General features: G+C 50.9%; 3 protein-coding genes across 4 annotated transcripts; 1 reads left to right on the top strand and 2 right to left on the bottom strand.

The window, feature by feature from the left end:
* Nucleotides 1–1,361: 1,361 nt before the first annotated feature.
* Nucleotides 1,362–5,234, top strand: Marchf9 (membrane associated ring-CH-type finger 9). Its single transcript, XM_063255042.1, has 4 exons — nt 1,362–1,718; nt 2,728–2,883; nt 3,935–4,127; nt 4,383–5,234. The coding sequence occupies exons 1-4, from the start codon at nt 1,362–1,364 to the stop codon at nt 4,715–4,717; spliced, it is 1,041 nt and encodes a 346-aa protein (XP_063111112.1). The 3' UTR covers nt 4,718–5,234.
* A 2,865-nt stretch (nt 5,235–8,099) lies between these two features.
* LOC100717678 (25-hydroxyvitamin D-1 alpha hydroxylase, mitochondrial) lies at nt 8,100–13,919 on the bottom strand. Its single transcript, XM_003476127.4, has 9 exons — nt 12,803–13,919; nt 12,078–12,268; nt 11,405–11,607; nt 11,119–11,319; nt 10,862–11,037; nt 10,490–10,662; nt 10,240–10,318; nt 9,755–9,952; nt 8,100–9,419 (listed from the first exon to the last, which is right to left on the bottom strand). Exons 1-9 carry the CDS (start codon nt 12,995–12,997, stop codon nt 9,306–9,308), a joined length of 1,530 nt encoding a protein of 509 aa, XP_003476175.1. The 5' UTR covers nt 12,998–13,919; the 3' UTR covers nt 8,100–9,305.
* Nucleotides 13,920–14,323: 404 nt separating this feature from the next.
* Nucleotides 14,324–17,577, bottom strand: Mettl1 (methyltransferase 1, tRNA methylguanosine). Of its 2 annotated transcripts, XM_005008534.3 has the most exons (6): nt 17,396–17,577; nt 16,595–16,758; nt 15,347–15,531; nt 15,149–15,262; nt 14,944–15,045; nt 14,324–14,797 (listed from the first exon to the last, which is right to left on the bottom strand). In XM_005008534.3, the coding sequence occupies exons 1-6, from the start codon at nt 17,575–17,577 to the stop codon at nt 14,642–14,644; spliced, it is 903 nt and encodes a 300-aa protein (XP_005008591.2). In that variant the 3' UTR covers nt 14,324–14,641. The 2 variants fall into 2 exon arrangements, with proteins under 2 accessions (XP_005008591.2, XP_023415777.1); XM_023560009.2 differs by lacking the exon at nt 14,944–15,045.
* Nucleotides 17,578–17,667: the final 90 nt, after the last annotated feature.

Raw genomic sequence — 17,667 nt, forward strand, 5'->3', positions numbered from 1 at the left:
TTCATTTGGCCATCCAAAACAATGTTAATGCTTCATGAAATCATTAGTCTCCCCCTATCACTTTCTATGGAATAGCCTTAATTTAGCAGTCTTTGGCTCTATCCCCTGCCTTTTGTTAATTAATTTTTTTGTAATTAATTTTTCCCAACCATTTTTGACCTAGTGGGCTCCCCTGGAATCTCCTCTCCCTCAGCTTTGCAAAGATGACAGGGAGGATAGTTAAAGAAAGAAAAAACGTAATAGGTCCCGCAGAACTGGCTTTCAGGGTCAAGGACCCGTAAAAACAAAGAACTAAGCGTGTGTGCCTGTGTGGTGTGAGGTACAGTGGAAGAGAGGAAAAAGGTACCAGGAAAGACACGCCCATCCCTTTAACACTTTCCCTTGCTCTCGCCACCCTCACACTTTAGTCAAATGCTGTTTTCTCAGACAATCCAATTCCATTCCTTACACATTCATTCTCTTCCACAGCCCTACAGCCTGCATACTTTTCAGTCCTTTGTGTAAAAGTGTTTACTGCTTTAGTCCCTTGCTCACCTCCCTCACACCTCGGACCCTTCCACAGCTCTTTCTTTGCACACTCATTTTGCACAAGTCCTTTCCGGGTACACCTGCACCGCCGACCACTTACCTTCCAGTCTCAACCCCTCTGCCCCCTACCCTTCTACCGGCACCTCTTCCCCACCCCACCCCACCCCCGCGCACTCTGCCCTCCCCCGACCCCTCCCCTTCCCTCCCCCGGAGCACACACACTCGCCCCGCCCCTGGGGACCCCAGCTTGTGCGGAGCAGGGCGGGGATGCGCAGCCGCGGCCCCTTCTCCTCCGCTCCCCCTCCCCGCCCCGCCCCTCCCTCCATCCCTCACCGGCTCCCCGGCGCCCGCCCCGCCCGCCCCGCCCGCCCGCCGCTCCGGGGGGGTCTCCGCCGCCGCCGCCGCCGGAAGGAGCCGCCATTTGCTACCGCCGAGCGCACGGGCCGAGCCGAGCCAGATCCGGGAGCCGGAGCAGGACTCGGGCCGGGAGGTGGGCGATGGGGGGCGGCCCCGCCGCAGGAGGACCTGGGCGCGTAACCCCGGGAGCCCGGCCCGCTCCGGACCCAGACCCGCGGGGCGCGGCGCCCTGAGCCCCCTTCCGAGCTCGCCCCCTGCCCCGGCCATGGCCGCCCGCGCCGCCGCCCCCGGGCCGCCAGCCCTCTCGGCCCCGCGAGCCCCGGAGCCCCGGCGGCGGCAGCACTGAGCGGCGCCCGCAGGCCCGAACCCCGGCGGGCTCGGCTGGAGGCGCGCGCTCTCCCGGCCCGGTCCCGCCCCTCCCCCGCCCGCCGCCCCTCGCCCCTCGCCGCCGCCCCCCGCCCCGCGGCGCCCGGACGATGCTCAAGTCCCGGCTCCGCATGTTCCTGAACGAGCTGAAGCTGCTGGTGCTGACGGGCGGGGGGCGGCCCCGGGCCGAGCCGCAGCCCCGAGGGGGCGGGGGAAGCGGCTGCGGCTGGGCGCCCTTCGCCGGCTGCTCCTCCCGGGACGGCGACGGCGACGAGGAGGAGTACTACGGGTCGGAGCCGCGGGCCCGGGGCCTGGCCGGCGACAAGGAGCCGCGGACCGGACCCCCGCCGCCGCCCGCGCCGCCGCCGCCGCCCCCGGGTGCGCTGGACGCCCTGTCGCTCAGCAGCAGCCTGGACAGCGGGCTCCGAACCCCCCAGTGCCGGATCTGCTTCCAGGGCCCGGAGCAGGTTAGGCCCGAGCACCTGGCGCGCGGGAGGGGTGGGTGGGGGCACGCACCTGGGCCTCCGAGTAGATCGCGAGCCGGGGGCGGGGCTGAGGGGCTGGGCTGGACGCGGGACCCGAGTGGGAATGGGGTGATGCGGGGCGGCTGGGGAGAGTCTTGGAGTGTGTGTTTGGGTTGGGCTCCAGGGTCCCCTGGAAGGGTTGGGGCTTTGTCCTGGAAGGGTTCAGGAATCCTTCGTGCCTATGAAATCATGACGGCTGTTGTCACCCCACCCACACCCCTGACCACTAGGGTTGCCATTGACTGAGGGACCTGTTATTCTGGGGGTGAGCAGCAAGGCCAGTTGGTCTGTTCCTACCTTAAGAAGGACCCAGCCAGCACCCTGCCTCACTATGTCCTGGTGGTGCACTTGACACTTGCCATCTTTGCAAGTTTCCACTTTGTTCCAGAGAGACTTCTTTGTTAAATTTTATGGGCAAAGTTGTCCCAGGATAGTGCCAGAGGATGTCTCTACGTAGTGAGAAATGACTCCTTGATAAAGGCCGTGTTCCACTCCTACCTTCATGATTTCTCCCCTTTTAATACATGGAAACAGAGATCCGTAATCAATCCCATTCTCTCAAGTCTATGAAATATTACACAATACTTTAAATGACGAGGTGTGGGAAGGAAGACATGGCTCAGAAGCTCTGATCCTATCTTCCCTCCAGATTCTAGGGGAAAGCCTTCCCTTTGGGCAATCTTAACGATCACTCCAAATTTTAGGAAAAAGAGAAGATCCTGTCTTCCCTCCAACTCCCATTCCTCATCTCTTTGGTATAGGAAGTTTTCCTTGAGCTCTCACCTACTTTACCGCTGCAGCCTTAGCCTCTTGTCCTGTTTGGGGTGAAAGGCCTGAGTATTTTAAGGTGAGAGAATGACTGACCTGAAGAGGAAGTTTTCCTCTCTAGGAGCGAGGCCCAGTGGGGTTCAGGTGGTGATCCTTGATGGACCCCTCCCCGCTCTTCCTCCAGGGGGAGCTCCTGAGTCCCTGCCGCTGCGACGGCTCAGTGCGCTGCACACACCAGCCCTGCCTCATCCGCTGGATCAGTGAGAGGGGCTCCTGGAGCTGTGAACTGTGCTACTTCAAATACCAGGTCCTGGCCATCAGCACCAAGAATCCACTGCAGGTGAGGTGTAAGGAGAGAATACAACCCAGGTGAGGCAGGGTCTGTCAGCCCTCAGAATCAGAAACTGTCTAGGGAGCCTGTGTTATCTGTTAATATTTTTCTAAAGTCACTCCCCACCCTGCATACACCAGGCAGTCTCTTGTCTGTAAATTCTTCCTTTATTCACAAAGACACTTGTAGTAAGTCCTGTGGTAGACACTGGGACAAAAGAAAAAAAAAAGTTGATGATAGCAAATATAGAATTTTCTCTGTCTCAAATTTTAGAGTAACTCTTTTTGTTATTGGATATTTATTTACTTTGAGACAAGTTTTCACTATGCAGTTCAGGCTAGCCTTGGACTCACTTGTAGAGAATGCTAACCTTAAACTCACAGAGATCCTCCTGCTTCAGCCTCCAGAGTACTGGGACTACAGGTGTGTGCCACCACACCACCCTTTGTTGTTGGGTTTTTGTTGTGGTTCCTTGGTTTTTGGTTGATACAGGATATTGCTATGTAGGGTAAGTTGGCTTTGAATTCAAGACAATCTTTCTGCCTCAGCCTCTGGAGTGCTGGGATTACAGGTGTGTGCACCATGCTGGGTTTGGAGTAACTTATCACTGTTACCCCATTTTGCAGATGAAGACATTAATGCACTAAGGAATTTTAAAAGGCCCAAAGCTAGCTAGTTAGTGATGGAGTTAAGTGTGGAGTTTAGATTTAGATGTTTTGTCTTAGATCATGCTTGTTCTAGAATAAGACAGACAGCTGAGCATGGTGGCACAGTACTCTAGGAGACTGAAGCATGAGGATGATGACAAGTTTGACTCTGGCCTGGGTACTTTAAAAATAAAAAAGCTGGGTTTAATCCCTAGTACAGTCAGTCAGTAAATAAGACAGACAGTAGTGTTAGATAGTTGCTTTATTTTAGGTTTGACCTGAGCACAGAGGAAACACGTTAATCCTGCCGAAAAGAGTGTTGGGAAAGAGTCCTAAAGCCCCCTCTTTAGAACTCCCTATTACCTGCTTTCCATCCCTTTCTGTGACTTTTTCAAGCCCTTTCTCCCCCACAGTGGCAGGCCATCTCCCTGACGGTCATCGAGAAAGTACAGATTGCTGCCATAGTTCTGGGCTCACTCTTCCTCGTGGCCAGTATCTCCTGGCTCATCTGGTCCTCACTCAGCCCTTCAGCCAAGTGGCAACGGCAGGATCTGCTCTTTCAAATCTGCTACGGCATGTACGGCTTCATGGATGTTGTCTGCATAGGTAAGGGCACCTCTCTTCTCCCTAACCTGTTCACCATCTTCCTCTTACCACTTTACTTCCTAGCCTGTTCCCTCAGTTTCATGTCTATGTTCTCTGCTTTCACAGGCCTTTAAGGCTATTCTGAGGCTGTTCCTTTCCCTGCTTCTCAGGCTTCTTTGCAGCTGTGTTTTCTCTCTCTTCACAAATGCATGTTTAAGACTTTCTTGCCTGGGTTTTGGCAGCACTTGACCCTAATTTCTTATCCCTCTCATTCAGGTCTCATCGTTCATGAAGGTTCTTCTGTCTACCGAATCTTCAAGCGATGGCAGGCAGTGAACCAGCAGTGGAAGGTCCTGAATTATGATAAGACCAAGGACATAGGAGGAGATGCAGGGGGTGGGACTGCAGGGAAGCCAGGCCCCAGGACCTCACGGACAGGCCCTCCTGCAGGGGCCACCAGCCGTCCCCCAGCTGCCCAGCGCATGCGGACGCTCTTGCCTCAGCGCTGTGGTTACACAATCCTGCACCTTCTTGGACAGCTGCGGCCACCAGATGCTCGTTCCAGCTCCCATTCTGGCCGAGAGGTGGTCATGCGGGTCACCACGGTCTGACCTGGACTCCAGGAGCAGGGATCTTAAGTCAGCACATCAGCCAGCGATGAGCTCTCTTGGCTGCTAGAGGTGCCACATGGACAAGGTGGGGCACAGTGCTGTCACCACTGAGGATCTCTTTGGGCACCTTCAAGCTGGAGACATTTTCTGGCCTGTGCTGCCCACTGGGTAGAGACACCTGGATGGCATTCCAGCCCCCACTGACAGCTCCTCATTCTCATCCTGAGGCGGCCAGTGAGCAGGAGGGGAAAGCAGCTTTTCTTCCCTGGAAAGAACCGTCTTTACCTCAGCTCCTAGGGCCTTCCAACTCCCTGCCTCCACCATGGTGACTTGGTGAAGGGGGACCAATGCCAGAAGAAGGGGCTGTAGACCCCCATTCCCCACCCCATGGCCACAGGGCATCTGGCAATAAGACTAGTATACATTGACCTCCCATTCCCTGCATGAGGGCGGGGGACTTCCCCTTGCTCCACCCCCCATTGCATGGGGGAAGGGCATAAAGAATCATTTATATGCACATGGAGACTCCTTTCTCAATCTGGGGCTTTTCTGGACGGTTAGAAGGTATGGGGAGGTTTCTCTGCGCAAGTTGCATGTCTCAAATGCAACAGTGGGTTCTGAGTTGGAGGTGAAGACTCCCACTTGCTGGTGAATAATTCACATTGGCTGCTAGGGTTAGTGCTGAAAGATACCCAAGGAGGGGTAGACCTGCCCCCTGTGAGTTGTATGATTTAGAAAAAACATCTGTCAGCAATGGTTTTCCTGTCTACCTCATAGAGTTGGAATGGGGATAAATGAGAGACAGGTTAGATCCAATTGCAAAGAAAATAATGGCATTAAAAAGATGGTCTATTTCTATATTTGTTATACCAGTAGCTGGTATAACAAATTCCAAAATGTGTTTTTCATCAGAAGTTGCATAGAACATTGGAATTTTGTGTTGAGTGACATAATGATATGGAAATAGAGAAAGTAGACATTACAAATGTTAAGGATGGTGTTATTTGTAAGAATGAGAACTCCTATGACTCTTTAAATGTTGGAGCCTAGGGGAATGTTAGAGCCAACTGTTTTGAGTTCTAGCCGTCCTTCCCAAGTACTGTGCTTACCCAGAAAGTGGTATGAAGTGAATGTGGACTCATTCAAAATGAGTTGGAAGGATACTTCCTAATGGTATGCTTGTATATTGCCAATTTAAGCTATTTCTATGGCAGTTGAGGTTCACAGGGCTGATCCTGGTGTTCCCATCGAGTAGTATTAAGTAAAGCTATTATACTGTGCTACTTGGAGGTAGCAGCATATAGGGCTGTTTATAGAGAAAAGGTTAGGAAGGCTGGTTGGAAAGTGGCTCATCGGGCTGGAGGTGTAGCTGAGTGGTAGAGTTCTTCCCTAGCATGCACAAGGCCTTGGGCTCGATCCCTACCACTGGGTGGTGAAAAGTGGGTCAATCTGAAGCTGGTCTCTTTTCTTGTGAAGCGTGGGGGCTGTGTATTATATGAATGATAGTGTCTTTTAAGTTAACCATTGGCAATTAAAATAATTCCTTCATACATTGCTAAAATCAGACCCAGAGGCCTTTCTTACTATTGATCTTTCTCCGAGGGAGGTTTCTGCTCTGTCTGTTCCTTTGGGATGTTTTGGAGACAATGCTGCTTTTCTGAATGCCCACATTGCTTTCTTGTGTATAATTAACCTTAATCTTGCCAGAAAAGGTGGGGTGGAATGGTTGTGTCTTGGCTGCTGTCCATGGTGCTGGCACCTAGACTTGCTTGAGGGTGTAGGAACCAAAGTTGGATTGGGGTCTAATTCACCTCAAAGTGTGGGAGCACATCACTTCCAATATTTGAGGGTATCAGAGTAGAGAGGGAACTAAAGCTGAATCCATCTTCCCTGTGGGAAGCTTTCCCCAGATACACAATCCTCTGTGCTCCCCACCTGAAGAGACAAAAGGGTTAGGAAGAGCTGGTGGGAACCAGATGGGACAGTGAGTGCTAATATTTATACTAGCCCATAGGTCTCAGGTAGATGTGACACACATGGAGCTTCTGTGCTAAGCCTGGGCTGTCTGCCGTGAGGGGTCCACATAGGACCTTGGACGTACTCAAGAACATAGTCTTCATTTCCATTCTGGGTTCTACAGCCAATATTATCCTTGCTCCATCAGCACTAATGGAGATCTTGGGGTGGGGGTTGGGTACATATCAGTGTGGTCTTCTCCTTCCTTTTCTAACTTAAAAGAGACCTTTGCAGGAGGGGAGTCATAGGCGCTGCTACTCTCTTCAATTGGGCATTCCTTCCTGCCCAGTGGGAAGTATGGGTGGGCAGAGTTCTTATGACCAATTCCAAGGGAAAGGATCCTATAGCAGGCTAAACTTTAGTTTCCCTTAAAAACCAAATCTACTAAAAAGTCCTTTAGATCCAAGTTGAGTTTGGTGATAAAAAGAGTAGAGGTCGAGACTGAATAGTAGAGGAACTGAAAAGAGGCACAGTAAATATACAACCTTATATCTCTGGATAAGACTAACATGCCCTACCCCTCTAGACCTTGCATGGTTTGGTCCCCCACAGAAGATCTGGTGACTGGTAGAATTTCTGTGGTTAGGCACATATGTCTAAGACAAGGGGCAGAAATGGTGTGGATGAGCAACAAGTGTAAAGTGAAATCTCCATCTTTAACCAGCTAATTTGAATGGGGGGGCAGTAGAAGAGGGCAAGTCCAGACACGGGTGGGGGCGGTAATGTGGAATACAAATCGAGGTGTGCAGAGTGCTGAGAGATTTATTTGGAAGGAAGATGAGTTAATGTGTATACATCATAAGAGCACAGTGCCTAGCCTGGTGGGAAGGGGCAGAGAGTGCTGACTCAGGAAACAGGCTGCTTTGGCCCACCCCGCTTCTGCCTGGGAGCCCCGGGGCTTCTGGCTACCCTCACACTCGGCTTTCATCCTGTCTGACTCCACTTTTCTGCTTTTTTTTTTTTTTTTTTTTTTTTGTCTTTCCTGAAGGAAATTATCTTGAAGTAACTTTTCCAAAGAGCGCAGAGTGCCCTTATAGGATGTCCTTCAACTGGGAATTTTATTACTAAAGACTCAGCGACCTCTGCCCATTTCTGCAACCCACTTTACCTAGCTCCCCAACCTATTTTACAACTTAGAGCTCTTGCCATTACTTTTCACCACCACCCCCTTAATCTCTCACAGGAAGCAAGAATAGACTTGGCTGTTCCCAGTACAGACAGAAACATGTCTGGGTCTGTGTCACAAAGGATTCATCCAGGCATCCAGACCTCCCATTGTTATGGGAATCACTTCCAGGACCTAAGAAACCAAGGTGGAGAGGGGGATTGAGATCTTGCAGGAAGTATGAGAAAAATAAGCCCAAAGTCAAGGATGAAACATTTGTTTTTATTCCAAAACTTACAAGTATTTAAAAAAATACAAAAGAAGGTAGAGGTCTAGACAAGGACAGGCCCAAAGATGCCTCTGCCTGGGAACTAGGTGGAAGGATAAGCCACTTATTAGTTATCAGAGAGAGCTGGGGATGTAGCTTAATGGTAGAGTGTTTGCCTAGCATGCACAAGGCAGAGTTCAATCCCCAGTACCACAAAAAATAAAAAATACTGGTCAGAGAACCAAGGAGATTTAGACAAGTGCTCTACCACTGAGCCACATCCCCAGAAACCAAGGAGATTTTTTTTTTTTTATCTTCTTCTTCTTCTTCTTTTTTTTTTTTTTTTGGTCTTTTTCGTTTTTACCAGTACCAGGGATTGAACTCACGACTGCCTGCTTGCAAGGCAGGCGCTTATGCCGCTGAGCTAAATCCCCAGCCCCACCAAGGAGATTTTTAAAAAATCATAAACCTGGGGGCTGGGGATTTAGCTCAGCGGCATAAGCGCCTGCCTTGCAAGCAGGTGGTCGTGAGTTCGATCCCCGGTACCGATAAAAAGGAAAAAGAAAAAAAAAATGTAAAAAAAAAAAAATCATAAACCAAGCTAAGCCAGGTCCCTATTGGGTAGATGAAGAAAGAAGTGGGTAGACAGCCTGGTGTGCTGCTTATCCCTTCTGCCACACGATCCAGATTCAATGTGAAAATGTGTGTGGTTAAAAAAAAAAAAAATGTGTGTGGTATCACCTAGTCAAGATAGCCCCTGATGGGATAAAAATACCAAATAATAATGCATCCTTTCTTTCAAAGAGGACACCTGCTTAGAGGGAAAACCAATCAGGTACAGATCAGACATAGTTACTTGGCTTATGTACAATCGATGCTTAGCTAAAAGCATCAATGAATTCAGTAGAAGCACCAAAAGAGTGGTGGTTGAGTCCTTCAGTCCATCCAGCATTGTGAGTTAAAGTCTGAGTTGGCCTTTGAATGATGCATATATGACCAGGAGAAGGGCTGAGCAGGTGCAGTGAGCATGTTTTTTTTTTGGGGGGGGCACTATTGAGTCAGGTCAAATTCATATTTCAATTCGCCATGACTATTCTCTACACTTTAGTCAGCAAGCCTCAAGGGAAAGGTGAATCTCTTGGTCTTGTGCTTGGTAAAGCCCTGTGATGAGAGAGAGGATGGCAGCTTCCTTCTAATAGCTATCTGTCCACAAACTGTAGATTGATGCTTTTTTCAGGTACCAGGACAGTTCGGGTCATAGGTCTGACAAGAGGAGCACCTGGCTCGGGCAGCACCTCAAAATGGGTCAGAATCTGGAAGGGGAGAAAGAAGGTTATTACTATGAGAAAGAGATCCAGAATGGTGGAATTTACTCATGAGGCCCATTGTTAGTGTTAAAATGGTCAATGTTGAGTGGCACCTGTGGCCAATAAGAGACTTATTAGTCAATGAGAGTAACAAATCATGAAAGGGAAAGATAGTCCAAATATCTTTGCTTACAAAGCCTATAATGGGATTGTTATATTTCTGAAGATTAGGTCTGCTGGGTCTTATGTATTCCCATGCTTATGAGAGGACAGGCGCTCACAGCTTTAAAGGGTTTGGGTCTCTCCAGCCTGGAGATTGGTATAAAGTCTAAATCACTTACCTGGGCCAAAGCCATTTGCAGCTCAAGTTCTGCCAAGCGTCTTCCTATGCAGCTGCGCTTGCCAAAGCCAAAGGGAAGAGATGCAAATGGGTGGGGGGCTGGGCTCTGCCCCAGCCAGCGAGCTGGACGAAAAGAATTTGGCTCTGGGAACTGGGCAGGATCCCTCGATGTAGCATAGTGACACAGAGTGACCAGCGTCTGGTGGGAAGGACACATACTTGTCAATTTAAGCCCAGGAATCCAGGTGGGAGAGGGGATTGAAGAAGAGGATGTATAGAATAGGGCAAAGGAAGGCTCTTCTTGGATGTAGGGAAGTTTTCTGGGGGATATTTTTGGAATGACCTCTCTGCTGTCCCTTTCTATCCCAGGGAGAAGCATTCAAGTCAGTAGTGTTTGAAGGGCATTGGGGAAATGTTTGAGACCAGAGCGGGGACCTATGATAGTGAGGAGTGGCACAGAAAAAGGGGCTCATCGGTTTTACTCACATTTTTGGGGATAACATAATCACCCATATGAATGTCTTTGTCTGGAACACGGGAATTTCCAGGCACCACAGGGTACAATCTAAAAGAGCCAGAAAGATGACACTGGGGGCCACAGCTTCCTCTTTCTCATCACCTCTACTTCCAAGCCCACTTTGGTCATCCTTCTCTCCTCTCCCAGCTTCTCCCCACTGTCTGTTTCCCCGTCCTTTGCCCAGAATCTCCTCTAACTTGGTGCCTCCTTCCTCCTCACCTTAGCACTTCCTTCACCACGGCCTTCAGTAGGGGCAGCTGGGGCAGGGCAGTGGCTTGGGAGTAGGCACAGGAGCCCTGGCCCAGGGCAGATGTAATCTCAGAGTGGAGAGCTGTCTGTACTTCTGGATGCCGAGAGAGCTCGTACAAAGCCCAGGAGAGTGTGTTGGACACCTGAGAGGACAGGTGAAATCATCTGTAGTGTTAGGAGAAGGGCCAGTAGATGGGGCAGAATATGAAGCGGTCTGGGGCCAAGCAGGTGCTAATCCAAGCTGGTCTACATAGAGAATCTTCTGAAGCAGGAAAGTGGCCCCAGAGACAAGAGAAGCTAAACTCTGGGAATGGGGCTCTGAGCACGCAGTGGGAAACTTACTGTGTCCACTCCAGCCAGTAGTAGCTCTGTCACATTCCCCAGGATGGACTGGACAGGCCACTTCTCTCGGAAAAGAAAATAGGTCAGATGTGCCCCAGCCAGCATGTCTTCTTCCTCAAGCTTTCGCTGGTTCCTCCTGGCTGTTTCGGCCTCTCTCCTCTCTACATGCTGCTGGGCTGCGCGGAAGGACACTGATGTCACTACAGGGAGCAGGCAGTTTTTCACTCCCCATGCCTACTTTTCTTCTGTGCTTTTACCAAATGCAAACATCTGGTCCCAGTCTCGGCAGAGGCGATTCCAGGGTCCGGGCACAAAGTGATGCAGCCAGCTGGGCATTGCCATGGTCAGCAGCGTGGACACGAATACTGAGCCGACAGCGCGGATGAAGGACTCTGTATCAGGGGGCACTTCAGCCTCCAGGCAGCCCAGACGGGAACCCAGCAACACCGCGGCTATGCCTGGCCGGAAGGGGGCGCAGTTAAGGCACACAGAGACCCGGCCGGTGTTTCCCACATTTGCCCCCCACCATGTTTTAGAACTCACCCTCAAGTCCAAACTTGTAAAACTCTCCTGCCACATTCCGAACCAGGGCGGGCGGCCCAGTGCTGCGCCCCCGCTGGCGCTTTAGTAGACGCACAAGGTCACAGACCACGGTGTCCAGGGTCCCGGCATAGCCAGCGGCCGCTTGAGGCCGGAGGAGGAGTGGGGCCAGGAGGCTACGCAGTCTCTGCCATTCTTCGCCTTCCCTGCGCAGGCGGGGAGAGAGGGACTGTCGGGGAGGTGCGTGTGCTGAGATGGCTCGACAGGGCTGGCAGCGGTGGATGGGGCACACGTTTGGCAAGGGTGGCCGGGGAAGTACGGAGTCTGATCTCTCGGGATCCCGAAACTTGCCCTGGCCTGCGCCCATCTTCCACCCCTCTTCCTCTTTACTTGCTTCCTGCCCTTGGGTTCCCCGGGTAACTTGAGGCACAGAATCTTACATTCAGTCTAGATTCTGATACCTTCGTCCATTTCGTCTGTTGGGTAGGGTGGGGCAAGGGCTAGGCTTTATCTGAGTTTGGACGCAACAGAATAGAGAATCCCAATCCCGAGATGCAAGAAAGTTGAGGTAAATAGAGACTCTTCCTGTAAGCAGAGCGACAGACTGTGCCTTCGCGACCCGCCCCAGGAGGGGGCTGCTGTGGGGACATGGGCTCTAGGGACAGAGAGGACTCACGCGGTGAGAAGTCCACACGCCCGCTGGTGGCGGCGACGGTGCTCTGCCCAGGACGAGAAGCTGCAGCGTTCCGGTCGGGGTCCCTCCTGTCGCAGGAGCTGCTCAATGAGCTCAGGAGCGGCCACGTATACTGTGCGTAAGGTCCCAAAGCGGGCCGACCACACTGGGCCGAAGCGAGCTGCACCCTGCACCTGGGGAGAACCGGTGCGGCGGACGCTTGGACACGGCTGGGGCTCTTGGCTGTGCCAGTGTCGAGGACGCTGACTAGGCTTGGCAAGGAGAGCCTCTCGAGTGCCCGACTAATGTAAACTGTCTGATGCTGTAAACTCTCTCAATGAGTATCTGCATAAACCAGATATTTAGAACCTCTCTACTTACCTGGGTTGCGCTGCGATGGGGAAATTCCTGAAGGTTCCTCACCTGGACTGTCCATCTTAAGCTGAGATCCCAGTGAATCAAGAGTGTAGCTTTAAGTCAAACAAGGGGAGAACACCCTCCCCCCCTCCAACCTCGCCCTTTCTTCCAGGATCTACTTGAACCCTCTGCTGGGTTTTGGGGTAGACTACTGCAGGTGAAGTCACCTTCCTGTCCCAACACACCTTTCCCTTCATTTATGAGTATCACTGCCAGCTCCCCTCACCACAATTCTACACCAGTCTACTTTCTGGCACTTGGAGTTTCCCCACAGCTCTGGGTCTCCGGAGTCAGAACGCATCCCCTTCTACCTGCAGCTCGTGTAGCCTCGACAGTCCCCCTTTGCAGAAAAGTTCAGTCAGGAATCTAGGCATGGAGGGTCCTGGGATGTCTGCCAGGTTCCGAGGTGCTGAGTCAGAGACTTTGGAGTTTAGAGAGGCACCCAGCTCAGGTGCCCCGAGGACGCGATGCAACAGTCTGGAGGTGAGCTTGAGGGACTGGGTCATGGTCCAGTTCAGGGAGGCAGTGTGAGAGACTGCTTCGCAGGGGCATCTTGCCTGCTTGCCTAAACCCCTATTTAACGCTTGGGTGAGGTAGCGATCACCCCCACTCCCCCCTCTAGCTCCTCAGCCAATCCCTTGCCCTGAGTGGTCTGTGTTTGAGATTAGCACCCAGGAATGGTAGGTGGGACTGGCATTGACTTCTTGGCGCCTTAGGATCTCATGTTGCAATGATGCTCATGGGAGGTGTGGCCTGTTAGTTTCTCTGAAGCTAGGGCCCTAGGTTAGCAGCTGAAGGGAAAGGTGATTTAGTGGGGATTACAGAGTATGACTCTGGTAATGCCACCACTCCCCGGGGAGCTGAGCTCCTTCAGGCCCATCCTCTGGCTCCTCCATGAAGTATGAGGCATCCCTACATTCTTGGCTCATTGGACCACACCCTCTCCACATGGGAGCAGAATGTCCTCACTAGTCAGGGCTCCCCTTTCCCTCTGCCTGACACACACTGGACAGATGGTAGGTGGGTTAAAATACCTCCAGGTGTTTGTTTCTTGGGGAGTTTTTTTTTTTTTTTTTTTTTGCACTGGGGATTGAACTCATGACTTTGCATTTGCCAGGCAGATGCTTATGCCACTGAGCTAAATGCCCCACCTGAGAGGATTTTCTTGGCTCAACAAGCTCTCTCCTTCCAGCCAAGAGAATTTGAGGCTTGAGTAACAGAAATGAAGGAACTTTTTGTAAGTACACAAGTTTGGATATTATCTCTAGGCCACCAGATGACAGGAGAAGGGCTAAGTGCATGCTTTGAATCACTAGCTATCTCAGTCTCCTCTGGGAAGCCTTCTGTTCCCCGACTCTTTCCACTTTTAGCTTAGATTACTTGATAGTTCAGCTCTCTGCTTCTCACCCCTCACTTCCTACCCTTACTAGACTTTCTGTCAGTTAGCACTGAAGTTCCAGAATCCAAGGACAACATGGGAAGAGAGGGTCTCCACTGCTTTACTCTCCCAGGGACCCTCCAGAGACAGCAACAATAAATTGAGCACAGAGCCAGGCATGAAAGTGCACAATTGTAATTTCAGCACCCTGGGAGGCTGAGGCACGAGGATCACGTTTGAGCCCAGCCTGGGCAACTTAGGGAGACTCTGCCAAAAAAAAAAAAAAAAAAAAAAAAAAAAAGCACAGATTGCCCAGGTCAAGTCTTAGGCAGGGAGAATGGAAGGAGGCACGTGATACACACCCTAGCCTTTCCTCAGAAATAGCAACAAGGGCACGTGTGCACACCCATGTGTTATCCCTAGAACTGCAAAGTAAACACAAGTAGACAGGGAATTTGAGCCAAGCAGTTTAGACAGTGGAGCACTGCATTCCTTACTCCAGCTGAGAAGGGAGTGCTAAGGGACAACAAGACCCCACACCCTTCTAAAAATCCCCTCAGGTCCAAGGTCCTTCAGAGTCAGCTTCTTTTCTTTCTACTGGTAGTGGAGGGACAAGAAGCTGTGAGGAGCTGAGAGTAAGTGTGGATATAGATACTCCTAACTTCTTCGAGAGACTAAGGCCTTCCAACTCCACAAATCTCTGTTGGGAGGGTCAAGAGGTTCTGATTTTCTTTGCAGTTCTTTAAGATGGGATACAACTAAGAGAGGGTAATCAGTGACCAGGCAGGGTAGGATTTGGGGTCAATGCCTGGAGAGTGGGATCCTGTATTCTTCGGAAGATGGCTGGGAAATTCTTTCCTCCATTTCGTCGAACTTTCTTCCCCTCTTCAGTTGAAGTACCTAGATGTCCCACAATGGGGTCTTCACTCTGGAAAAGGAAGGGTTCAGTAAGTCCTTGCCAAACTTTCATGCTGCTCTGGGTCTCTGTGGACTCCGACCCCATTCTCCTGGCGCTGATCTAGGTTCCAAGAATATAGAAAAGGGCCTACATCTTTGCAAAGATGGCCCACTTACCAGCTCTTCCAAAGGAACACGCTCAAATAGAGGGTGACCTTCAAAATGGGTGCACATCCAGTGGTGTAGTTCCAGCACATCAGTTATGGTGTATACCAGCCCCTACATAGACGAAATCATCCTTCACAGGGACAACATGCAACTGAGCAGTCCAAATGGACTCTCAATTAATTCTTAGTGAAGGGTTCCTCAGTGGGCCACTCACCCCAACTCTCAGCACGTAGGCATATTCCGCTAGCAGTGTAGGACTGATGATTCGCCATTTGTGCTTTGTCCGTTTGAAATGGGGGTCAGGAAAGAGGAAGAACATCTTTGTCAGCTGTGAGACAGCACCAACAGGTTTGTGAGTACCTGGCCGAGGCCTGCTTGTCTACCAGTCTACCCAACCAGGGCCTTTCCCCACCTGGCCCTTGCGGAAGAAGTTAGGAAGGTGCTTCATGGCATTACTACGGAGACAGGCGATGTTCTGGAAGCCGCCTCCAGGAGCTGCACGTAGGGCCCGAATCCTGTCTTGTACATAGTCTGAGACCTTCACCCGGATCTCCAGGCCCAGAATCAGTGTGTCTGGGAACAGTGGTGACAGTTCCACTATACACAGAAATAGCAATGGGATCATTAACATCATACTTCCAAGGTGTACAAAGCGGTCAACTCAGGAAAGGAGGCCTAAACTGAAACCACCAAAGTCAGGAGTAAGCACAGAGATACTATGTATAGTTTTCTGCTGAAGAAAATGCAGGAGAGACACAAAAATTGACAGGACTAGGATGGGAGGACTGAAACTATATTCATAATTTACAAGTGTTCCAGTTTTTTAATTTTTTAAAATTTTGTTTTGTTATTTTTTTGAGACAGGGTCTCACTAAATAGTCCAAGATGCCCTTGAACTAGCTAGGCAGTTTAGGTTGACCTTGGACTCTTAATATTCCTACCTTAGTCTCTTACGTACTGGAATTACAGGTATGTGCCATTAGCCTGGCAGTTTGCTTTACAGTTTTCACAGTGATTTTGTACAGTCTTATTTAATCCTTATAATTCTGTGTGATAGACTGTTAAGGGAAGAACACTGAGCTAGAAATGCTCAAGATCATAGATCTAAGAAAGAAAGCTGGTAGTAGTGATGCATGCTTGTAATCTCAGTACTTTAGGAGACTGAGGCAGGAGGATTACAGATTCAACCTCAGCCTGGGCAGTATAGCTAGAACCTGTGAATTGAAATGCATGCCTGGGACAATACTTACAAGAGGAACCAGAAAAACATAAGAGCAAAGCAGAAAGAATATGCTCTTGTGAGGGAGATGAGCTGGTGGAATCCCTGAGAAAGACAGTTCAGGATCACTGGCCACAGTGGCTAATCTCTGACCCTTGTGCTGACTGGCTCACTGACCCAGCACTTGGCAGGTGAAATGGCTCACGTAGGAACCGAGGCCAGACAGAGCAACCCAGGTTTTAACAGCCATTTAAGGCAACCCCCTCCCTTCTTGAGGGTAAAGGCCACAGACCCAGGGTACAGAAAAGATGGAGACTCTTCACTTTGATGTCATCAGTGTCTGTCCAAAGAGGAAAGTTCAACTGTGGCTTCTACCAAAAACCTGCTGATGGAGCAGAACCTAGATTTTCCCTCACTCCAGAGAAAGGGCCAGACCATTACCTAACAGGCCACCATAGCCACAGCCTATGTCTGCAAACTCCACTTGGGCCTGAACTCGTTTTTCCTCTGAATCCTTTGGGTCATCGTGGCTTTGATTTTGATTGAGTGGAGCGAAGAACTCTGGGTATAGCTCAGACCAATCCATCTCTTCTGGCTTCACAGGGCTATTGAAAGGAGGAAAAAAGTGAGATGGTTGGTCATGCCATTGCACAAGTGGTACTGCATGTATGTGGGTGGCTGAGGGTAGGAGGTAGACGGGAGGAGGGTTTCTTAAAAATTCTAACGGTGGGCCTGTGGCCTCAGGAGGTACAACGGAAATCCCTCTAACACCCAGCGTAAATCACAGGCCCATCTTGAGGCTTATGATTGCTGATCTTTCCCATCACCACTTTGGGATGGCTATAACCCTGGCTGGGCAACTCTCCTTTTTGGGGCGCATGTGGGCCTCAGGCACTGTGATCCAACTTTATTAATGTGCTCTGTGGAGAGAGGATGAAGGAAGGAGTGGGAAGGATTATGTGTATGTCTGCCTTTTAAACTCAAAAATGAAAGATGGAAACGATTATCCTCTTCACTCTAGTTATAGCAACAATTTTCTTTTCTTAAACTTGGCACTGCTCCCCAAACTTAGGCCAGAATGCCACACCCACTCCTGACTGGTCAGCTCCGCCTTCTGCCAAATCTCCGGACCCACCTCCTATATGTTGTCACCCTGAAGATCCTCCTCCCAAAGCTTCCCTGCACCAACGCTCTCTGGGACGCTGGGAAAATCTCGCCCGCCCTCCACTCCCGTTCCCTCACTAGCGCAGCGTGTGGTCCGCCATGGGGTTGGAGTGAGCGCGTTGCCGGTAATAACGCTTCTGGGGCTGCGGAGCCTCGGTTCCCACTGTAGTCCTAGTCTCAGTTCCCGCCATGATGCGCGACCCGGGGTTCGACGGAATCCACGTGGAGACTGAGGCCCGAGGCGCAAGATGATGACGCATTACGCACTCAGAGCAGACCCGCCCCTTAAAGACCAAGCGAATTGTAGTGGGGTACGCCGGGAGGCCCGCTAGGGGCGGGAGTGAGGTAGG

The sequence above is a fragment of the Cavia porcellus genome, unplaced genomic scaffold (assembly GCF_034190915.1).
Source record: "Cavia porcellus strain 051 isolate PalLab524CR breed Dunkin Hartley unplaced genomic scaffold, mCavPor4.1 scaffold_8, whole genome shotgun sequence".
Classification (NCBI taxonomy): Eukaryota; Metazoa; Chordata; class Mammalia; order Rodentia; family Caviidae; genus Cavia; species Cavia porcellus.